This window comes from Artemia sp. Qi Xiang Cuo, chromosome 15 (assembly GCF_049724085.1).
Source record: "Artemia sp. Qi Xiang Cuo chromosome 15, ASM4972408v1, whole genome shotgun sequence".
In the NCBI taxonomy this organism is placed as follows: Eukaryota; Metazoa; Arthropoda; class Branchiopoda; order Anostraca; family Artemiidae; genus Artemia; species Artemia sp. Qi Xiang Cuo.
In genome coordinates, this window is record NC_142808.1 from 55,199,800 (window position 1) to 55,222,980 (window position 23,181).

The window sequence follows — 23,181 nt, forward strand, 5'->3', positions numbered from 1 at the left end:
GAAAGTCAAAATGGTTTGTCAGCATACCTTAGGAACAGCTTAGAGCATTACGTTGAAACTGTCAAGGCATTTTGAAAGGGATGTTCAACTAACCAAAAGGCATTATGTGCATACTACTACAGGTACTAATACTACTACTACAACTACTACTACCACAAAAGCTAATGGTATTGAGGTGAAACTTTCAGGAAATGTTGAGGAGGATGTTGAACTAAATCAAAACACACCCTGTCAATGCAGGTTATCAAAAGGGCGTAACAGCTATATTCCAGGAATAGCTTAGTGAATTAAGTTTAAACTTTCTGTGCATATTGAGGGGGATGCTAAGCAGTCCAACATGTACTATAGGCATATTACTACTATTACTACTACCACTGCTCCTGCTACTACTATTAAGGAGAAGCTTTCGGGAAATATTGAATTAATTTGAAACACGCTTTGTATATGCAGGGTCTCAAAAGGGTGCATCAGCAACATCTCAAGAACGGCTTGCACTATTAAATTGAAACTTTCAGGGCATGCTGAACTAATAAAAAGGCATTGTGTGCACGCTGATGCTATGATTACTAGTAGTAGTACTACTACTACTATTGCTATTAGTACTGTTATTACTAAGGCTAATGGCAGTAAGGTGAAAATTTCAGGGAATGTTGATTAGGGTGATTAAACGAATAAATAAAAACACTATGTTTATGCAGGTTATCAAAAGAGCGTATTAGAAATACCTCAGAAACGCATCAAAGTATTAATTTGAAACTACTAGGGCATTTTAAGGAGATGTACAGACATTAACTAGCGTTGATACTGAGGATGGAAAAAATTAACGTCAGTAAGGAAACAAGCGTGTTTTCTGAGCAAGAGGAACATTTTTTATAGGGCGTTGTACAATAAAAAATTAACTAGATGCTGAGGTTAGAAAACATTAACATCGGCAATCAATAAGGCGCATTTTTTTAATCAGAATAAAAGTTGGTTATAGTGCATTGTACAAGCATTGATTAACATTGATGCTGATGTTAGAAAACAGCAAAGTTGGCAATTAAACAGAAAACTTTTTGAACAGGATGAAACTTTTTGTTAGGCGTTGTACAAGATTTTTTTGGGTACCCGACTGACTGAACGTATTGCAAACAGTAGGCTCTACAAAAAGTATCGTTCAATTCCACTTTCTAGGGCTATAATGAGAGAAAGGTTGTGATGGCTAGGGCATATTCTTCGAATGAAGGATGACAGATTTCCAAAGATCGTCCTTTTCGGCCCACCGTCTAGGACTAAACGGAAAACAGGACGTTCGCGGTTGGGGTGGGAGGATGCCGCAAAGAAAGACTTAAGGGAAATGGGAACTTGCTGGGAAGGTGTAAAGAGGGAGGCTTTGAATAGATTGGGATGGAGGAAGAGCGTGCGTAGCTGTGTTGGCTTCAGAGAAATTGGTGCTGTGGTGAGTTGTCGGTAGTAGTAGCAGTTCTTCAAGCATTAATTAAAATTGATGCTGGTGTCGGAAAATATCGAAGTCAGTAATTACGCAGACGACTTTTTTAACGATAATAACTTTTTTACTGGATGTTATGCAAGCACTAACTAACGTTGATGCTGAGGTTGAAACTAACATTTTAGCTAACGTTTTGGTTACAGAAAAAAACTCAATAAACGCAAAAAAATTATTTTATATCCATTTTTGTTACGTTTTTACGGGTCCGACCAACATTTCAGGGGGTGGGGGGGTTAAACCCCCTAGCTCCCTGCCCCTGGAAAGTGCCTTGATCGAGTTAGAGCATTTTACAACGTTGCGTATCCTTTTTTAACACACTATTTGATGAGGTTGCTCTTTTCAATTTGACAAGGGAAAATAATAGGACGAAGGCTCAAGCCCTTTCATACAGTGAAAAAATCCCATCCAAGGGATAAATCCCCGTATAACTCCCCTAGTCACACCCATGCTCTCTCAGTTCAAACAAGAAATATGAAAATCATATCTTTAACCCGTCTATTAAAAGCTCAGCCTAACGTTTACAAATGTATATGTTAATAGCAAACATACATACTATTATAAGATTATTTTTTCTCTGTTTTCATTTTTAGTATTACTGTGACTCAATAGGAATGAAAATCCGGGAGAAACTTGGGACTTTTATCAAGGCCATCTCCAGGGAGGGGAGAGGGGGGTATTCGGGGGTTTGAACCCCCCGAAATGTTTGTTCAACCCGTAAAAAACGTAACAAAAATGAATACAAAACAAAATTTGATGCGTTTTATGCTTTTTTTGTAAAACCCACCAAAAAAAAAAAAAAATCCTGGATTTTTATTAAATTTATCAAATTTGAATCTTTGACTTTTTTATGATTATGTCCATTATATATATATTTGATTCTTTTTATAGTTCTCAGTGTGTTTCCTGTTTATTATGAACAATTATATAAAATATTAAATAAATTATTCAGTCATTATTAGTTACATGCCAAATGCCAGGCGAGGGCACCCTTTGTTATTTTTCCAAGGGGGGGGGGGAGACGGTAAAGAAAAATACAGTTCTGAATATATTAATACCTTGTTAAAATTCGCAATTTCCATTTTAACCCTCAGTAACTGAAGGAAAGCTTCTTAATCTGTAACAACCAAAACGTTCAAACCTCCAGCTGTAATAGAAGCACCAAAAATACTTATTGTTTCAACTGTCGGTTCACGAATTTTAGGATTAATTTCTAATTATTTCTAATTTATTATTATTAATTATAATTATTATTAATTTCTAATTTTTTATTATTAAATTATCTATTTAAATTAATTTCTAATAATTATTAATTTATTATTATCAATTATAATTATTATTAATTATATAATTTATTATTATTTAATTATCTATTGAAATTAATTTCAAATAATTATTAATTTCTTATTTATTATTATTAAATTATCTATTTAAATTATTTTCTAATAATTATTAATTTCTAATTACAATTGCCACTGGCAATTGTAAAGTATATATTTGATGGTTAATTACAGACACACAAAATGTTACCATGATAAGATCTGAAATGCTTAAGATATGTTATGTATATTTAGATTAAGATCAAATATTAATTATTTATGTGTCAAACTGTCATCTAAGCACTGTTTTAAATCAATCTGTTTGCCAGTTTTCCCAACATTCCACCATAACTATATATACTTTTCTACATCCTTTGGGAGTGTTTGAGCAATAATTTCTCATGAAATTTTTCAAATTTAGTTTACTTACTCTAACCAACTCCCCGCAGGAATAAGAATGAATTAGATTGCGGGATTTTTTTTTTTCGTTCCAGGAAGTTCCATAATCCATAAGTTCACTTAAGCTTCAAGAATAGTACACAAGGTAATACCCGCTGATTTTTTTTATAGCCCCTAAAATTAGCACAACCCTCAGCAAAGTGTGGTCCGTCAGATAATCCACGGATTAGGTTCTCGGAAGGGGCGAAAACAATGGTGAACATCTTGGCACTACCAAGGAAGGCACGGGTATACCAGGAAATAAAAAAGAGAGAAAAAAAAGGAAGGCACGGGTATACCAGGAAAAAAAAGAGAGAAAAAAAAGGAAGGCACGGGTATACCAGAAAAAAAATAGACAGGCACGCCCTGTCTTAATATACTAAGACGAATGGGCACTTCTTTTTCTTTTGCACAGCTGCTACGAGCCACAATCGGAGCCAGACAGAGCCACAACCGCCGGAGCCACAACCTGGTACTTCGTCCGTAACAACAACAACGATTTAATTGCTACACTTGTTCTTGTAGCTATAAATTATATACGGAGTCCCTAGACCAGTATCAAGAAACTTCATCAACTAAAATAAGATTCAAAGTAAGAAAATACCACGTTCAACTGACAGAGTTGTAAGAGAAGCGGTTCAATTTTTTATTCACACAAAGTAACAAGACTAGAATCAAAAATTCACAGAAAACAGTTTATTCAAACTTGCAAAACCACAGCACAGTACAAATTCTTTTCATTATCAGGAATATGACAAGCTCCCACTCTGGCTCATGACTACAGCCCTCGTTTCGTTTTTATTTTAGTGTTTCCTAAATAAAAAAAAAAAAAACCTTTGCTGGCACATTGCTGGCACACAATTATTCTTTGTTTCTTCATTCTTTCGTTTGTATCATCCATTCAATCGTTCGTATCGTTACATTCGATCTCGATATCGCTACATTCGATAGCAGACGTATCATTATTTCCTCATTTTTAGCACCCAAGTTAAATATTCTTATAAAACTAAGACTAATTATTCTATGACGAACGAAAGAGTGATATGAAAGAATAAATCAGTGATACGAACAAAAGAATGAAAGAATAAAACAAGTAAATTAAAACAATAACGAACATAACGATATGAACAAATGAACGATGCAAAACAATGAATTCAAACGAAGGAATGAAGCAACAAAACTTGCTACAAGTGCATCATTGCTGGCACACAGGACGTCGAATTGACGTTTCCGTTACTAGGTCTTTTTTGCAGAGACAATTAAAAGGCCCCTATTGCAAAACATAGAATCAATCTAATGAGTTAAAGCAATATTGTCTCCTAGTTAAGTCATAGAATAATTAGTCTAGTTTTATAAGAGTATTTAACTTGGGCGATCAAAATGGGAAAATAATGATACGTCTGCTATCGAATGTAACGATACGAACGATTGAATGGATGATACAAACGAAAGAATGAAGAAACAAAGAATAATATGAACGCTAACAAACATGATGGTACAAACGAAAGAACGAATTAGAACGATAGAAAGATACGGACACTACCAAAAATAATAATACGAACGAACCAGTGATATGAAAGAATAAATCAGTGATACGAACAAAAGAATAAAAGAATAAAACAAATTATTAAAACAATAACGAACATAACGATATGAACAAATGAACGATGCAAAACAATGAATTCAAACGAAAGAATTAAGCAACAAAACTTGCTACAAAAAGCTGCCGAATATAATGATACGAACGAATGATACGAAGGAATGAAATCGAACAAGAGAATTAAGCGACAAAACATGATACGAGCGCTAATGAACAAAAAAATATGAATGATACGAAAGAACGAATTCGAACGAAATAATGAAACATTATAGGAGCACTACCGAACCTAATGATGGTAACGAATGAATGATATGAACGCTATCAAACATAATGATGTGAACGAATGAGTGATAGGAGAGAATAAAAGAACAAAACTTGATACGAATGCTACCGAACATAACGATACGAACGAATGAATGATGCAATAGAATGAATGAATAATATTAAAATGAAAGACTAAAAGAACGAAATAATGATACGAACGCTACTGAACGTAAATGAAAGGTCTGAAAGAATGAATGAATGATACGAACGAAAGAATGAGACGAACACTGAAACAAAATGATATGAATAAATAGAAAGAATGAATTCAAGCAAAATAATGAAAGAACAAAACATGATACAAATGCTACCGAACATAATGATACTAATGAATGAATCATACGAAAAGTTCAATGAATGACAAAAACGAAAGAAAGATCTGACCACTCCCGAAAGTAATGATCCAAACAAATGATTGATACAAAAGAATGATTGAATGATACAAACAAAAAGAATGATACGAAAGTTACCGAACATAACGAATGAATGGATGATACAAAAGAATGAATGAATGACACAAACGAAAAAATAAAAGAATAATACGAGCGTTGCTAAACTTAATAATACGAAGGAATGAATGATACGAAAGAATGAATGAACAATGAGAACAAAGAAAAAAAGAATGAAAAGAACACTAACAAAGAGAATCATACAACGAATGAAGGATATCAACAAAAGAATGAAGGGGGAAAATAACACGAACGCTACCGAGCATAATGATACGAATAAATAAACAATATAAAAGAATGAATAAATGGTACAAACGCTATGAATATAATAAAAACAATTAAGGAAGAAGAGAAACTTTTGCCAAACCAAGAAAATCCATTAAAAAAGGAGGAAAGGACGATATTCAAAATGATTATACGTTGTTGGTTTTCAGTGTTTACCAGTTGTATTGTGAATAGAATATCCAAGATTAATAGCTAATTACTTATGATTTTTGGTATAAGAAATAAGTTTAAGAACATTTTGGCAAATCTGCAATTTTATTATCATTCTCTATTTTTGGAAAGTATTCTTTTGGAAAAGATTTTGGAAAGTATTTTGGAAAAGATTCGAAAACTATAGAAAACAGTTACCTGAATAAAACTAATAATTTTGTTATAGACATCATACAAAAATATTTAACTCTTGACTAATATAAAAAATAAAACAAGAAACAAAACTGACATGGACATAAAACTAAACACCAATTAATAAAAAAGTTAATTAAATCGTGAAGTGGTGAAAATGGTGTGGCGTTAGGTAAATTTCACAATAAGTAATAGTATTTCAATAAAAACTGCCTAATTGACATCGATCCAGATATGATTTCTGCAAGTTCAGATTTAAAGTAGATGATGCTGATAATTGCAAAAATACATTTTGAGAATGATGCGGTAGCTGCAACCTAATAAAGAGCAAAACAGTCCTTATTGAAAAAATTTAAAAAAAAGATGTTTAAAAAAAATTGTCGAATGTTTTTTTTCTTTTAAATAAGTGATAGTTCAAAAACAATATTAAAAACAAAAACAATATTAAATTAAATATTAAACAATATTAAAAACAAAAACAAAAAACAAAAACAACAAAAACAAAAACAATATTAAAAACAAAAACAAAAACAATATTAAAAACAAAAACAAAAACAATATTAAATATCAAGATCCAAAAAATTCAAATTTCCCTCCATTAAATGTTAAGTTTTATTTTCAATTGAATGAAATTAGGCACCGCAGACAAAACGAGCATCCAGTGAAACTTTAAATAGGGATTCTGATATTTTCTCCAAGTAATTCCCTTAGATAACAGTTTCCAGTTGACATCCTTTATTTAAAGAAGATGCTGCTGACCCCACTCTTAAGTGAATGTTCAACTGTAGCAATTTTTAAAGTACATACAATCACAGTTTTCATTGAATGCTGGGTTTATAGTATAAGGGCAACAATTATTACGATAATAAAATATATTAATAACAATAATAAACAATTTGTTATGAAAATATTTCCCAGGTTGTTCCCCATTTTGTTCAACAAGATTCCCCCTATTGTCATATTTTTGCGCTGGCGTGGCGTGTCTCCTATTATTTTGTTTTTCCACTAAGTAATCATACAAAACGGATGAAAAACCAATAAGAGGTTGTCGTAGACAGACGAATAAGGTGTATGAGAGTTAAAGTTAACAGTACTTGTCTGTTATAGCGCCGACTACTCTAGTTGTTCATCCATTAGCGCACTGTAGAACTGGTTTCTTTGTTTAGTTTCTTTCAGCATAGCATGAGACAAGGCAAAGAAAAGTGACAGAATAGATGGGAAGTATGTAATTTGGGCTATATATTTGCACATTAGAGGGATGGGGGCAAAGTATTTGGACGATGCGAAGTTAGAAAACAAGTCTTACATCAAAATATGCAGAATAATTGTGCCTAACACATTTTGCATGCAGACCCGCTATACTTTACCTCCACTCCCCTTAATGTGCAAATATATAGTTCAAGTTTATTTCTAAAGTATTATATTTTTATCATATTTAGGTATATTTCATTAGGATCAACCTAACTTCACTTCTTAAACGGTCGGCGCTATAACATACAAGTCTGTTATGAAATGCTATGTCATTTGTTTAAGTCGGCTATGTCATCTTTTGAATTGGGACAGACACTGCCATTATCAATGGCGATATCTGACAGGTAATTTAATAATAAAGAAAATGACTCAGAGGAGAAAAGGTAAATACAAATAACAAATAATCAATATTAAGAAAATGATTAAAATAAATAAAATAAGGACTTAAAGGAAGCTAAAAGCTTCCAAAATAGGCCACAGAGCCAAAGTAAATAATAAAAGATACATTTTAAATCATTATTCTAGAAGCAGTGAATCATTGTTCTAGAAACAGTGAATCATTGTTCTAGAAACAGTGAATCATTATTCTAGAAACAGCGAATCATTATTCTAGAAACAGTGAATCATTATTCTAGAAACAGCGAATCATTATTCTAGAAACAGTGAATCATTATTCTAGAAACAGTGAATCATTATTCTAGAAACAGTGAATCATTATTCTAGAAACAGTGAATCATTATTCTAGAAACAGTGAATCATTATTCTAGAAACAGTGAATCATTATTCTAGAAACAGTGAATATTCTTTTAAACTGTGAATACGTTTCCCGTTTACAATTGCAGATACAAATCAATAAAAAGGAACACAAATTAGACACAAGTCGGCTGTTTCAAGTAAATTTTCATCGAACATCGAAATTTTTACATTAAGCCCCACCCCACCTCCTCTGGCCCAGTAAACTGGTATGAAAAGACATCGAGATTGATCCCGCAGAATTTAATATCACCTTGAATATAATTTTTTGAACAATTCTGTGGATTTTTTATACTTATCCAACATTCTTTGACGAACTTCTTCAATTCTTTGATCATATTTTTCAATATCATTTTCCACTTCCGTTAATTCTTCTTTTAGAGGTGCAATAGTCGAAGCAAAAGACCTAGAAATAAATTAAGCGGCCTTATCAGTCAAGACAACTTTCTATGTAAGTATTTCAAGCTTGGTTACATTCAGTGTAACCTTTCCCATTTCAAAAAGTCCTTTCATCCTAGACCAATGGTTCCTAACCAATTTTGGGTCATGCCCCATCAAGCTGTTTCTAAAATCCTAATGCCGCTCTCGTCATAGTAAAATTTTGTTGCTCAAAATTTTCACCTGAATATATTCACCTGAAGGAAGCTTAAAATGCGATTGGTATTTCGTAAACCAACTTGTCTCTCTGTGTTTGATAAGCCAGATATGAAACAGATTGTTTAAAAAACAATGTGGGGCTTGAAAGCACCATCCATCGTCATATAATTTTGCTGCCAGAAAAAAAGTTAAACGGAAGGCTGGTGAAAATGATTCTGACAGCCTTTCTGTTCCTTATTGTGAAAACTCGAGAAATGAAGATACTTTTGCTGAATAATGTGATGAAACTGATTTAGTGTCTACGGAAAAGGGTGCCGAGAGTAATGGAGAAGAACGGTGGGGAACTGGGAGTCGGTCAGAGAACAATGTTGCACCCCAGGCTGTCCGATGACACTTGCTCAAACATTGATAAACTGGGAAAATTATTTAAAAAACTAAAGTTTCCACTGTCCAACATGGTAACTTTAAAAGATGCTTTAAAGCGAGTGGCCTTCGTTCTCGTATCCCTCTTGACGTAAAAGTGCGATGGAATAGCACATTGGAAATGATTGAGTCTACAAAAAACTCAGGGAGCCTGGAAATAGTTTTTTACATTCGACGAGTGCAACGATTCTATTATGCGTCTCTGGCTTATGTCTAATGGAAGGACTGTACTAGAAGCTGCTATTGCCGTACTTTCTACCATGCACGATATCACTGTAATAGAATTTATTTTTACACCCATCATAAACACAGAAATCGAAAGAAAAAAACAACAGAAAAAAGAAAACAAAAAACATACAGTTAATGGAACAGACAAAGCAAATACACATACACATCAATCAAAGTTACGAGAGTAGAGGTAGCCAAGGATGCCTGCTACCCGCCAACTTAGCAACTTTTCAAGCAACTGATCAAGCAACTAATGGTTCCCACAGACATACTTAAGGTTCCCATAGACATAGGGCTGTAGATTGACCGAAAGGTATAAAACGCTCTCAATAATAAGTGGTACGCAAAACTTGAATCAACAACTAATTATATATACTGTATTTACAAACGTATCCCGTAACTTCGGGGATCATGTTATATTGACAAGCTTTAACACTGTACACTCTCCACCAAATACACGTGGAAAAATGTTAAGAATATTGCCGCGATTTAAAAATGCTAAAAACCCTAAGTTTTCGATAGATTTTTGTCTCATCAAAAATGATATAAGTCTTATATATAAGTCTGATATATATATATATATATATATATATATATATATATATATATATATATATATATATATATATATATATATATATATATATATATATATATATATATATATATATATATATATATATATATATATATATATATATATATATATATATATATATATATATATATATGTATATATATATATATAATTGTCAAGCAACTGATTAACTGCAGAAAATGGATCAGTTACTGCGTATCGCCAGATCAGGTTCGAATTACTCGTTCTCAGTGGAACTTGCAGCAGAAACTTCAAATATCTGAAGAAAATTCTACGGATTTTAAATTTATCTTTACCCAGAAGTTTCCGAAATGGTGTTATATATAATATATGTGGCAGCGCGACAGCATTATAAATTCTAGCCAGCGAAAACCTACTAAGATTTCTCTTCGAATAAATTGTGGCCCCATACGCAGTTCTAATTTTACGCTTTAAATGTGTGATGATTAGCGAACGGGTAGATGACAGTGTGTCACCGATGGGCTGTCTCAAGTATACTAGTGACTCCACAGACTCGACAGACTGGGATCCTAGTTGAATGCGAGGTAGAACAGATTTATTCCAATCAAACTTCCGAATTAGACACATTAAAACTAAGGCCAATATCACCATACTGAGATGACAGGATATTAAAATTACTTTCTAGGGATGTTATTTGCTGAGAAAAATTCAAGATGTCCTCCGCAAATCCAACTATGGTCACATCTATTCCTCATAGAACACAGCCTGTAGTGACTTTGGACTGCGACTCGGAAATACTGTTAATAAACAGCTCTGGCGAAGAAATCGCAACTTATTTAATACCTTTCTTTACAGGGATTTTCCTAGGGGGGTTTTGCATTAGGGATGCGTAAAAACACATTTAGTTGGCGATACAGATCAGAGAGAGGTCGAACAATACCTAGGTTGGCACCGTTTTTCCGTAATTCTAGCATTATCTGCGCATGTATACCCGAGTTAAATGCGCGGCGTACGTCGTATTCACCAATAGCCAGCGATTCATTAGAAAAGTGCGCATTTAACGGAACATTTGCTACAACATGTAATGCGTGAGCGCATCCCATTCCTGACTGGAAACCAAACTGGTGGGGAGGGTCCTTGCAACACTTCCTAACACCACCTGTTATTAACAATTCAAAAAGCTTGCAAAATACAGAGGAAATGGTTATCGGTCTACAAGAAGAAGGTTCTGTTGCGTGTTTTCCTTTTTTCAGTACAGGCGTTATGGATCCTAAGGAAACTAAATCTGGTACAACACCATGCGTCATAATAATCTGGTAAGCAATTGCAAGATGTTCAAATAAAAGGGGACTACCATTCAATAGATGATGTGCACATATTTTATCAGCACCACTTGACGATTTTTTCTTCGATTTTTTGCAAACTTCCAGGGTTTGACTACTGTTCACAACAAAATAATTTAACTCTTTGGTAAGGAGGGGACTTAGTTGCTCATGAAACATTTGGTTTTTCGGCTCATCTGGGGTTGCAAATTCTGCACTAAAATAATCAACCCATTATTTCTCACTAATCGCACTAGAAATCGGATTATTTTTCCTCAGCAGGCTTTGCACGCAGATTCCAAATCAGATTAGGATTATCCATGATTTTCGACACAGTTTAAAGTTTTAAACCACTACGATGTCTAAGCAGTTATTTTGCAAATTTCCACTTAGTAAAAATGCGAATTTGATTGACTGCACCACTTTTAGGCCTGTCACACTCATGCCAAATCTGCAGCCAAAACTTGGCCGCAGCCTTTGTATTAACCAAATCAAAGTTTTGGGCCCATCTTTTTACTCGAGATGTGCGGCGCAATTCAACACTCGGAACAGCTGAGCTTTCAGCTATTTTTAAAGCGTGGCATATTTCGGTAAAGTATAGGTTCAATTGCAGTCTTATTTCACTATCAGGTAAGTCAGCATTTCACTATCAGGTAATGGTAAGTACTTCTTCATATTCACCTGGAAGTGGAGCACACACAATCTTAGAAGGGCTAGATCTCTTTTGTAGATATCTAGCCCTTTAGCCCTCTAGCCCCTCTGAGGGACCTAGAGCGATTGATAGTCTCTTTGTCGCACCCCTCAAAGAATTCATCATCGTGGAGTTAAAAAAGTATTTTATGAAAAGCCTTCATTTTGAAATTAATATTAAATATAGCTTATTTGGATACTTCAACATTTGAATAGTTTGAAAAGTCATTTGGGAATCGTCCTATGGTCCCTCAATCTTTGACACCATTACTGTGGGATACATTAAGTAATGGTGCAGAAACCGCAAGAGAGCCCACTCCATCTCGCCTTTGAACTGCTCAGGTGCTTGAAGCTATGGTAGAGTCCAGTGAGGAAAGCAGGTTCCAGTCATTTTTGGATATAATAGGTTTCAAAATCGTAAGACGATCCTGCAGCGTTAGCAACTCAGCCGTAAATGCCTTAAAGTCTTTTGAGAAGAAACTGCTAGGCTATCTTCCAGAGTGACGTAGAGATTTCCGATAAGGTTTTTTTTCGTTAAGTTGCATAAATACAGTACTGCAAATTTTTGTGAATCTTGGGGGAGGACAAAAAGTTCATTTTTTCTTATATTACACCTTTGAAATATTGGCAGATCCAGAGTTTCTGGAGGGGAGGGGGGCTCTAATAAGAAATAAAATTAGTATTCTTGGATTGCGTCAAGGGTGTCACTACGCCTTTTACTTTGGGAATGGACCAGGAAAACGTGACCACATAATCTAAAGCTTGCCAGCTCGTACTCTTAAAACAAAAGTTCGAAGTAGTAACAATTTTTATGATAGAGCAAGTGGCATGCGTTGGAGAAAGTATTTTCTGCCACAAAGCAACGGAAATTTTCGAGATAAGTTATCAACAACTGCAATTGTCCTTATAAAAGAAAGTATTATGTAGCAAAGAGTCTAAGTTTCTTTGAAATCCAGAATTTGAGAAATTTCACATTACTTATTTACTTCAGAATGAATTCGGCGGGGGGCCTAAAACAATACTTTCTGGCGCGAAGCGCCCTAAAAATGTGCGAAGTACCTTAAACCATTAATTTTTCTTTTGAAAGATTTTCACACACATGCTGCGAGGTAACGAACATTTTTGATTGGCAGTAAGAAGTGTCATTTTCCCGTGCATTTTTCTGCTTTCATACTTTTGTTTAAGATGGCTTCCAAACATCAAAATGGGGGAAGGGGAAAGAATGATTTTGAGGGGGAAACTGCCCCCTCCCAAATCAACTATGGGCTCTGCTTAAACACTAATGACTTGAGCTGACTGTATAATTTCATTCTGAAAATTATTTGATTTTCCAAATGTCTCATATAACTAGTATGCATTTCCGGGAAGATCGAGAAGAAGCTGTACAAGCATAAAAGCACATTTTTAGAAAAAATAGAACGGGAAAATGGAAAACAATAATCATAAAAAAAACGATGGTGATGTTTGTGTGCACAGAAAATTTTTTGCCCCTTTAATAAAAAAAACTGCTCTTTTTTGCGGAAAAATTTTACCTCAATCGTGCTAGGTTTTCTTAAAAAAGTGTTAATTCCAGAAGAAACTACTACCCGTGGCAGTCCTGACAATAAGTTAATGAGAGACTAAATTGTTAATGTTTTCATATTGGAGACCCCTTCATTTTCTTGATTCAAAAGGAAGAGATATTTCCGGACCTGCCAGAAACCGCTCTAAAGCATCTTAGAATACTAATACTAGTATGTCGAGCGAACAGACATTTTTTATCGCCAATTATTTCATGTGACAGCAGTATGCCCGGACAACGCCAAAACGAGAGGAAATAACAATTTTTAATGATAAGCTTTAAGGCTTTAACAACTGATGCTATAATTAACTTTTTGATAATAAGCCAAAACTATCATTTCGAATTATTTTCTTTAACCTTTAATTGTTCGGAAAAAAGCTGTTTAAACATCTGTTTTTTTAACGAAAACAGCTGTTTTCAGTTTTCATCAAAAAACAGAACAGAAAAGGGTCTTCTGTTTTTTTTGAAAATCTATTCCGTTTCTGTTCTGTTTCATTCAAGCCCGTTTTTTTTTTGTTTCTTCAGAAAAACAGAACAGTGCCCCTGCTTAATCGTAACGTCATTTGATTGCACAAAAAACTTTAACCGCATTTTATCAGAACTACGCTTAAAAGCAAAACCTATATGTGCCTCATATTCCATACCTTTTTTTATTATTCAACTCCTCTTCCAATGCTTCTCTTCTAGTTTTCCATTGTTTTAGTTCCCTTCGCATAAGCTCCGAATCTTCTTGTGCAGTTTCCATCAGTCGCAGTAATGGTCGAAGAGATCGAGTTGCTTCTTGCAAAGCATTTTTAAGGAGTTCTTTCTCTTTTTTTCTGACTTCGATTTCAGCTTTTCTGACATCATTCTAGATGAAAAAATAGATAAAGAACTGTAAATGAGAGGAAACATACACAAAAGTAAAAAAAAACAAAAACAATTTGCTTTTTTTTGATGCCGGTCTAGGTAAAAAAAAACGATTAAAGAGCGGCAAAATAGTAAATATACAAAAAAAAATTCGATTTTTAGTTGTTTTTTTTTGTCATTCTAGACCAGAAAAAAGGGTCTGGTCTAGACCCTTTTATATGAAAAATGAATTTCTCCTTTTCTGACATCATTTTAGATTAACAAACAGTTAAAGAGCTAAAATAACAGAAAAAATGCATTAAAAAAATTATTTGCTCTTTTCTGATGCCATTGGTGATGATGACAAAGAAAAGGATATACAACAGCAAAATAGTAAAAAAAAACAACAACAAAAAAAAATTTTCTAATTCAGTTTTTTTTTATGCCATTCTAAACTAGAACAAAAAAGAAATATAAAACAAGAGGGAAGAAAACATGAGAAGAGAAAAAGCATTTCAGCTTTTCTGACGTGTAGACGAAGAAAAAGTTCATTAATTACAATTGATCTTCAATTTAGCTTAAACTTTTCTCCTTAAAGAGAGCGAAAAAGTCGTCCTAAGTCTAATGATTACCAGAAAAATTATGAATTTTAATACTGCTCTGAATTGAACTACCCAAATTCTGAACATGAAAATTATTTCATTACATAAATTGGATCCCGGTTGTGTCTTCCCTTATCATCTACTATTCGTCTTTTATCATCCCTTATTATCTTCGTCACCCTTGTCTTATTATCCTACAATTTTTTCTAATTATTAATCTTTATTATCCTGTTATCTATTATTGTTATCTGTTACAATTCTCTTAATATCATTCTCTAATAATCGCTTAATAATTTTTTGCCTTCTCTCATTATCTTTCGTCTTAATACTCGGTTATCTCATTGTATCATTATCTCTTGTAGTCCTCTTATCATTTTATTATCTATTGCCCTTCTCTTATTATTGCTTTTTATTTGAGTAGTCCTTCTCTTATTAGTTCATTTTTCCCTTATCATCTACTATCCGTCTTTTATCATCCTTTATTATCTTCGTCACCCTTGTCTTATTATCGTATAATTTTTTCTTATTATTAAACTTTTTTTTATCCTGCTATCTATTATTATTATCTGCTACAATTCTCTTAATATCGTTTACTATTCTGCCATTCTCCAATAATCGCTTAATATTTTTTTGCCTTCTCTCATTATCTTTCGTCTTAATATTCGGTTATCTCATTGTATCATTATCTCTTACTACCTATATTACATTCTATTATTATAGTATTGTTATTTTATTGGTACTTGCAAACTAATTGTTGTAAAAAGAAATTTGCTTAGAATTATTATGTAACAAGGTTGAACAATGCAAAAAGTGATTGAAATTAAATTGAAAAATCAAACAGTAAAGTCCAAACGTGATATGTAACTATATTGCAGTATAAATATAAATTGAAGTATATATTGAAGTATATATATTGAAGTATAAGACCGAACGTGATATGTAACTATATTGAAGTATATATATCAGAGGCAACGCTGTAGCGTTGCCTATAGTAAAGGCCATACGGCTCCAATGTTTTATTATTATTTATTTTTTTTTTTCCCAAAGGCACTTCATATGGAAGGGGTCGTCGTAGAAGCTTCAAAGGGGGCTCATTCTATTGGAAATCGAGAGTTCTAGTGCCCTTTTTAATAGTCGAAAATGATTGGAGAGCAACTAGCCCCCCCACGCCCATCATTCCCCCGAACACATCCAATAAAAATTTTGATATAGCCATTTTGTTCAGCGTAGTTGATTTCCAGATAGAAAATATTTTTTTGAGGAGGATACTCCCCCAAAACCCTCAGGGCATGGGCTTTAAGTTATGCCCTGGGGGCATCTAAGGTTTTTATAGAAGGCGTTGTCGTAGAAACATCAAAACAGGCTCATTCGATTGGAAATTAAAGAGCTAGTGCCCTTTTTAATAGTCGAAAATTATTGGAGTGTAACTAGCCCCCCCAAGCCCATCATTTCCCCAAACACATCCAATCCAAATTTTCAGATAGCCATTTTGTTCAGCGTAGTTGATTTCCAGATAGAAAATATATTTTTGAGGAGGACACTCCCCCACAACCCTCAGGACAAGGGTTTTAAGTTATGCCCTGGGAACATATAAGGTTTTCATTGAAGGCGTTGTCGTAGAAACTTCAAAACAGGCTCATTCGATTGGAAATTAAAGGGCTACTGCCCTTTTTAATAGTCCAAAATGATTGGAGGGCAGCTAGCCCCCCCCCCCCCTTACGCCCATCATTCCCCCAAACACATCCAATCAAAATTCTGAGATATCCATTTTGTTCAGCGTAGTTGATTCCAGATAGAAAATATATTTTTCAGGAGGATACTCACCCACAACCCTCAGGGCAAGGGTTTCAAATTATGCCCTCGGGGCATATAAGGTTTTTATAGAAGGCGTTGTCGTAGAAACTTCAAAACATGCTCATTCGACTCGAAATTAAAGGGTTAGTGCCCTTTTTAATAGTCGAAAGTGATTGGAGTGTAACTAGCCCCTCCCCCCCCCACGCCCATCATTTCCCCATACACATCAAATCATAATTTTCAGATAGTCATGTTTGTCCGTTGCGTTGATTTCCAGATAGAAAATATGTTTTTGAGATTGAAACTCTCCCACAATCCTCAGGGCACGTGTTTAAGTTATGCCCTGGGAACATATAAGGTTTTTACAGAAGGCGTTGTCGTAGAAACTTCAAAACAGGCTCATTCGATTGGAAATTAAAGGGCTACTGCCCTTTTTAATAGTCAAAAATGATTGGAGGGCAGCTAGCCCCCCCCCCCCACGCCCATCATTTCCCCAAACACATCCAATCAAAATTTTGAGATAGCCATTTTGTTCAGCGTAGTTGATTTCCAGATAGAAAATATGTTTTTGAGGAGGACACTCCCCCAGAACCTTCAGGGCAAGGGTTTTAAGTTATGCCCTTGGGGTATATAAGGTTTTTATAGAAGGCTTTGTCGTAAAAACTTCTGAAAATGCTCAGTCGACTGGAAATTCTAAAGGATAGTGCCCTTTTTAATATTCGAAAGTGATTGGAGGGTGACAAGCCCCCCTCCACGTCCATCATTCCCCTAAACACATCCAATCAAAATTTTGAGATAGCCATTTTGTTCAGCGTAGTAGATTTTCAGATAGAAAACATGTTTTTGAGGAGGACAATCCCCCACAACCCTCAGGGCAAGGGTTTTAAGTTATGTCCTGGGGGCATATAAGGTTTTTATAGAAGGCGTTGTCATAGAAAGTTCAAAAAAGACTCATTCGATTGGAAATCCAAAGGGATAGTGCCCTTTTTAATAGTCAAAAGTGATTGGAGGGCAACTAGCCCCCCCCCCTACGCCCATCATTCCCCCACACACCTCCACTCGAAATTTTGAGATTGCCATTTTTGTTCAGGGTAGTTGATTTTCAGATTTACAATATATTTTTGAGGAGGACACTCCCCCACAACCCTCAGGGCAAGAGTTTTAAGTTATGGCCTGGGGGCATATAAGGTTTTTATAGAAGGCGTTGTTGTAGAAACTTTAAAACAGGCACATTCAATTGGAAATTCAAATGGCTAGTGCCCTTTTTAATAGTCGGAACTGATTGGAGGACAACTAGCCCCCCCCCCCAAGTCCATCATTCCCAAAAACACATCCAATCAAAATTTTGAGATAGCCATTTTGTTCAGCGTAGTTGATTTCCAGATAGAAAATATGTTTTTGAGGAGGACAATCCTCCACAACCCTCAGGGCAAGGGTTTTAAGTTATGCTCTGGGGGCATATAAGGTTTTTATAGAAGGCGGTGTCGTAGAAACTTCAAAATAGGCTCATTCGATTGGAAATTCCGAGGTCTAGTGCCCTTTCTAATGGTCGAAAGTGATTTGAGGGCCCCCTCTAACGCCCACCTTTTCCCCAAACACATCCAATCAAAATTTTAAGACAGCCATTTTATTAAACGTAGTTTTAAGTTCTGGAAATTTGGTCTTTGAGGATTACAACTCCCCCAAAGCCCTCAGGGCAAGGGTTGTAATTTAAGGATTCTCCGAATCCTTCATATTATTTCTTATGGAAGGGATGCTCGTATAAACTTTAGAGAGGACTCATTTGATTGAAAGTTCTTGTTAACTTTTTAAGAGTCAAAAGAGATTGAAGGGCAACTAGCCCCTCTCCCTCCTCCATTCCCTAAATGCATCAGATAAAAATTTTGAGACAGAAATTTTGTTAAAATAGTTAAAAGTTCTGATAACAAAAAACTCCGGTGTCGACACAGCCCACCAGGGCCCAGGGGTAGGCGTTGTAAGTTATGCCATGGAGCATAACTTATTAAAGTGGGTTTATAACTTATGGGAAGGGGTTTTGTATGGGAAGAACACATAGGAAATCTATTATAATTATCCAAATATAAGGATAAAATACATACCCTGTGATAGATGCAAAATTGCTTTGGCACACAAACTCCTATTAAGGTCAATTCCAAACAGTCGGGATCCCTTTGTGTCGGCAAGTGGAATGGTCTAAACCCCCTTTATGGAGCTATTTTTTCAATCCATTCATTGTTGTCAATCGCTGTCCACAAGTTATGCAAGCTGTCTATTATTCATATATAAGGTTTTTATCCAAGAGGTAATCGTAAAGACTTTGAAAAAAGCCTCATTCGATTTAAATTGAGAGTTCTAGATCCGTTTTTTAAAGTAAAGAATAATCGGACAGTAAGCCCCCCCCCCCAACGCCAAAAAAACTTGAAATTTTTTGCAATAAAAAACGAACAAAAATCAATGAAAAAAAGCTTTCCTAAAAATAAGTTTTTCAAAGAAAAGTAAAGGTCATTTTAAAATTAAACTCAGCAGACACAAATACGTTTTAAAATTAAAACTCAAAACAACCAGAAATTGCTATTAAAGAATAAATTAAACCCAAAATTAAAAGAAATTAAATAAACAATCATAGCATAAAGCATACAACAAGTAATAATATAAACTAATATATAGATCATAAAGCGAGTAGTGCTTAGATTGAATATGAAAATCAAGCTTAAAACGAAAAAGAATATTCTACTATTAAAATATAAATGAAACTTAAAACGAACAGAAATTAAATAAACAATCAGTGCGAACAAACATACAATATATATATTAATGTAAATGAATAAATAAATCTTAAAACGAGTGAAACTTAAATTGAATATGAAAATCAAGTTTGAATCGAATAAAAATAACTAAAAACAAGAGTTTGGCCATCGTCTCACAGCAGAAGTCTAAAACCTATTGCGTCAATGGCGCTTTACTGAAAACAGATTATATTACTTATGTTTTCTTTTGTACTTAATATTGAAAATAAATATTAAAATTACAGTAAAATTTTGAACTGATGAGCTTTTAGCAATTAATATCATTATGCATCAAATATTCAGTTTAATTGATTAGTTATTTTCAAGATTGGTCAAGACAAATATACTTTCACTACAAGCAAAATTTGGATACTACCCCCTTCTTTAACTGTAAAAATCTAAAGCCTTCTGCGTCATTGGTGCTTCACTGAAAACGAATTAATCGTATATTACAAAATTATTATTTTCCAGTTCTTACAGCATTGAAAATGAAAATAAAAATTACAGTGAAAAAATCTTGAACTGATGGATCTTTCAACAATTAATATAATTATATATCTAATATTCAATTTGATTTTGACTCATATAGTTCAAGACTCATATAGTTTTGCCATTTTTTTTTTTTTACTCTGCCATTTTTTGTCAATAATCATGTTGTTTTTTTGTTTGAACATTATATGTCTTATATGCATTTCTAATTGAGCATGAAACTGAACATCAAACTTTGTGAAACATGCATTTTCTTTTCTGAATCTTCAAAATAGAGCAAAAAATCAAGTTTTGGAGTGTTCCACCACTAGCAAGCAAGTGCCATTGGCATTTTTGAATCTACGTAGTCAATTAAGGGGGTGGAGGGTAGGCTCGTTCTCTTTGCAGCCCCATACCGTCATGGTCTGATTCACATTTTCAACACCTGGCATCTGGACAATCATAAAATCTACCAAGCATACAACTACCCCAAATCAGTATCAATAAATAAATGAAACCCAAAACGAACAAAAATTAAGATAAAAAATTAAGTCAAAATCAAAACGAGCATAAATTAATGTGAGTAGGGTTCTAAACCCCTATGCTTTCTAAAAGCCAGAATATAATTTGTACTTCACTGAAAAAAAATTCAAATGAGTTTACTGAAAAAATGTGCATTGTCAGTTTAAAATACATATGCTGATATTTATTCCTTAAAATCTTAATTAATTTTTGATTTCTTAAAGTTACAAAAGTGAAAATATTCCAAAGAACTGTTTTCAGCAAAGCGGCAACGGCGAAGTAGGTTTTAGGCTTCTGCAGTGAGGCGATGCTCAAACTCTTGTTTGTAGTTATTTTTATTCGATTCGAACTTGATTTGCATATTCAATTTAAGTTTCACTCGTTTTAAGATTTATTTATTCATTTACATTAATATATATTGTATGTTTGTTTGCATTGATTGTTTATTTAATTTCTGTTCGTTTTAAGTTTCATTTATACTTTAATAGCAAAATATTTGTTTTCGTTTTAAGCTTGATTTTCATATTCAATCTAAGCATTACTCGCTTTAAGATCTATTTATTCATTTATTTTATTACTTGTTGTATGTTTTTTGCTATGATTGTTAATTTAATTTCTGTTCGTTTTGGGTTTCATTTATTCTTTAATGGTAATTTCTGGTCGTTTTGAGTTTGCATTTTAACAGGTATTTGTATCTCCTGAGCTTAAGTTTATAATGGCCTTTACTTTTCTTTGAAAAACTTATTTTTTGGAAAGTTTTTTTTTTAAATAATTGAAGTATAAGACCGAACGTGATATGTAACTATATTGAAGTCTAAATCTATATTGAATTATATATATTGAAGTATAAGACCGAACGTGATATGTAACTATATTAAAGTATAAATCGGGGAAATTAATATGAAGTAGAAATAGCTGCGTTTTAACTATTTTTGGTATATATCAAACTTATCACTCTCCTCTTCAGGTGTGACAATTTTATTTGCACTTGCAAAATAATCATAGTACAAAAAATTAGTTGCTCAGAATAGACATCATTATGTTAAACTATGTAAAAAAGTTACTGGAATTAAAATATAAAACCGAACAGCAAGTTGGACAGAGAAGAAAAACGGAACAGAAGAAACGAGGTTAATCACAATCCATGAAAAAAAACGTAAAAAATAGACAAAAAGCTCTGCTCAGACATCCTCGGTGCCGGAAGAAGAAAATAAAATCTAGATGAAATTTTGAAGAACAATATAAAAAGAGAAACTTTTTTTAAAGCTCTTTCAGAGGAAATATCTTAAAATGTGGATGAAGGAAAAACTTAAAGATATGAAAGAACAGGTACAGACACTATACTATTTTTTAATGTCCGCAAAATTGTCAAATATAACCACTATTCACAAATGTTCCACTGGAATTTTTCTCATTTTGAAACGTAGAAAACTGCTATAGTTTGATAGGGCCCAGCTTAAAAGACCCGGTTTAGGCCCTATAAAGACCGGCAGATAAAGACACGATTTAGGCCCTATGAAGACCGGCAGATAAAGACCCGGTTTACGCCCTATTAAGACCGGCAGATAAAGACCCTGTTCAGGCCCTATAAAGACCGGCAGATAAAGATCCGATTTAGGCCCTATAAAGACCGACAGATAAAGACCCGGTTTAGGCTCTATAAGGAACGGCAGATAAAGACCCGGTTTACGCCCTATGAAGACCGGCAGATAAAGATCCGGTTAAGGCCCTATAAAGACCGGCAGATAAAGACACAGTTTAGGCCCTATGAAGACCGGCAGATAAAGACCCGGTTTACACCCTATTAAGACCGGCTGATAAAGACCCGGTTTAGGCTCTATAAGGATCGGCAGATAAAGACCCGGTTTAGGCCCTATAAAGACCGGCAGATAAAGACCCCATTTAGGCCCTATAAAGACCGGCAGATAAAGACACCATTTAGGCCCTATAAAGACCCGGTTTAGGCCCTATAAAGACCGGCAGATAAAGACCCGGTTTAGGCCCTATAAAGACAAGCAGATAAAGACGCGGCTTAGGCCCTATAAAGACCGGAAGATAAAGACCCGGTTTAAGCCCTATAAAGACCGGCAGATGAAGACCCGGTTTAGGTCCTATAAAGACCGGAAGATAAAGACCCGTTTAGGCCCTATAAAGACCCGGTTTAGACCCTATAAAGACAGGCAGATAAAGACCCGGTTTAGGCCCTATAAAGACCAGCAGATAAAGACGCGGCATAGGCCCTATATAGACCGGAAGATAAAGACCCGGTTTAAGCCCTATAAAGACCAGCAGATGAAGACCCGGTTTAGGTCCTTTAAGGACCGGCAGATAAAGACACGGTTTAGGCCCTATAAAGACCGGAAGATAAAGACGCGGCAGGTAAAGACCCGGTTTAGGCCCTACAAATATACGGATGATATATCCCACCTTCTTAAAGACCGGCAGATAAAGACGCGGCTTAGGCCCTATAAAGACCGGTTTAAGCCCTATAAAGACCGGCCAATAAAGACCCGGTTTAGGCCCTATAAGGACTGGCAGATAAAGACCGGCAGATAAA

At 34.4% G+C, this 23,181-nt stretch overlaps 1 protein-coding gene across 1 annotated transcript in view; it reads right to left on the reverse strand.

The window, feature by feature from the left end:
* Positions 1–8,283: 8,283 nt before the first annotated feature.
* The window catches only part of LOC148943870 (uncharacterized), a 66,909-nt gene continuing 52,011 nt past the window's right edge, over positions 8,284–23,181 (reverse strand). Inside the window, exons 8-9 of the mRNA XM_089101445.1 lie at positions 14,269–14,474; positions 8,284–8,650 (exon numbers count right to left, since the gene is read on the reverse strand). Of these exons, the coding sequence (XP_088957571.1) occupies positions 8,494–8,650; positions 14,269–14,474 (363 nt within the window). The 3' untranslated portion in view covers positions 8,284–8,493. The remainder of the gene's footprint in view (positions 8,651–14,268; positions 14,475–23,181) is intronic.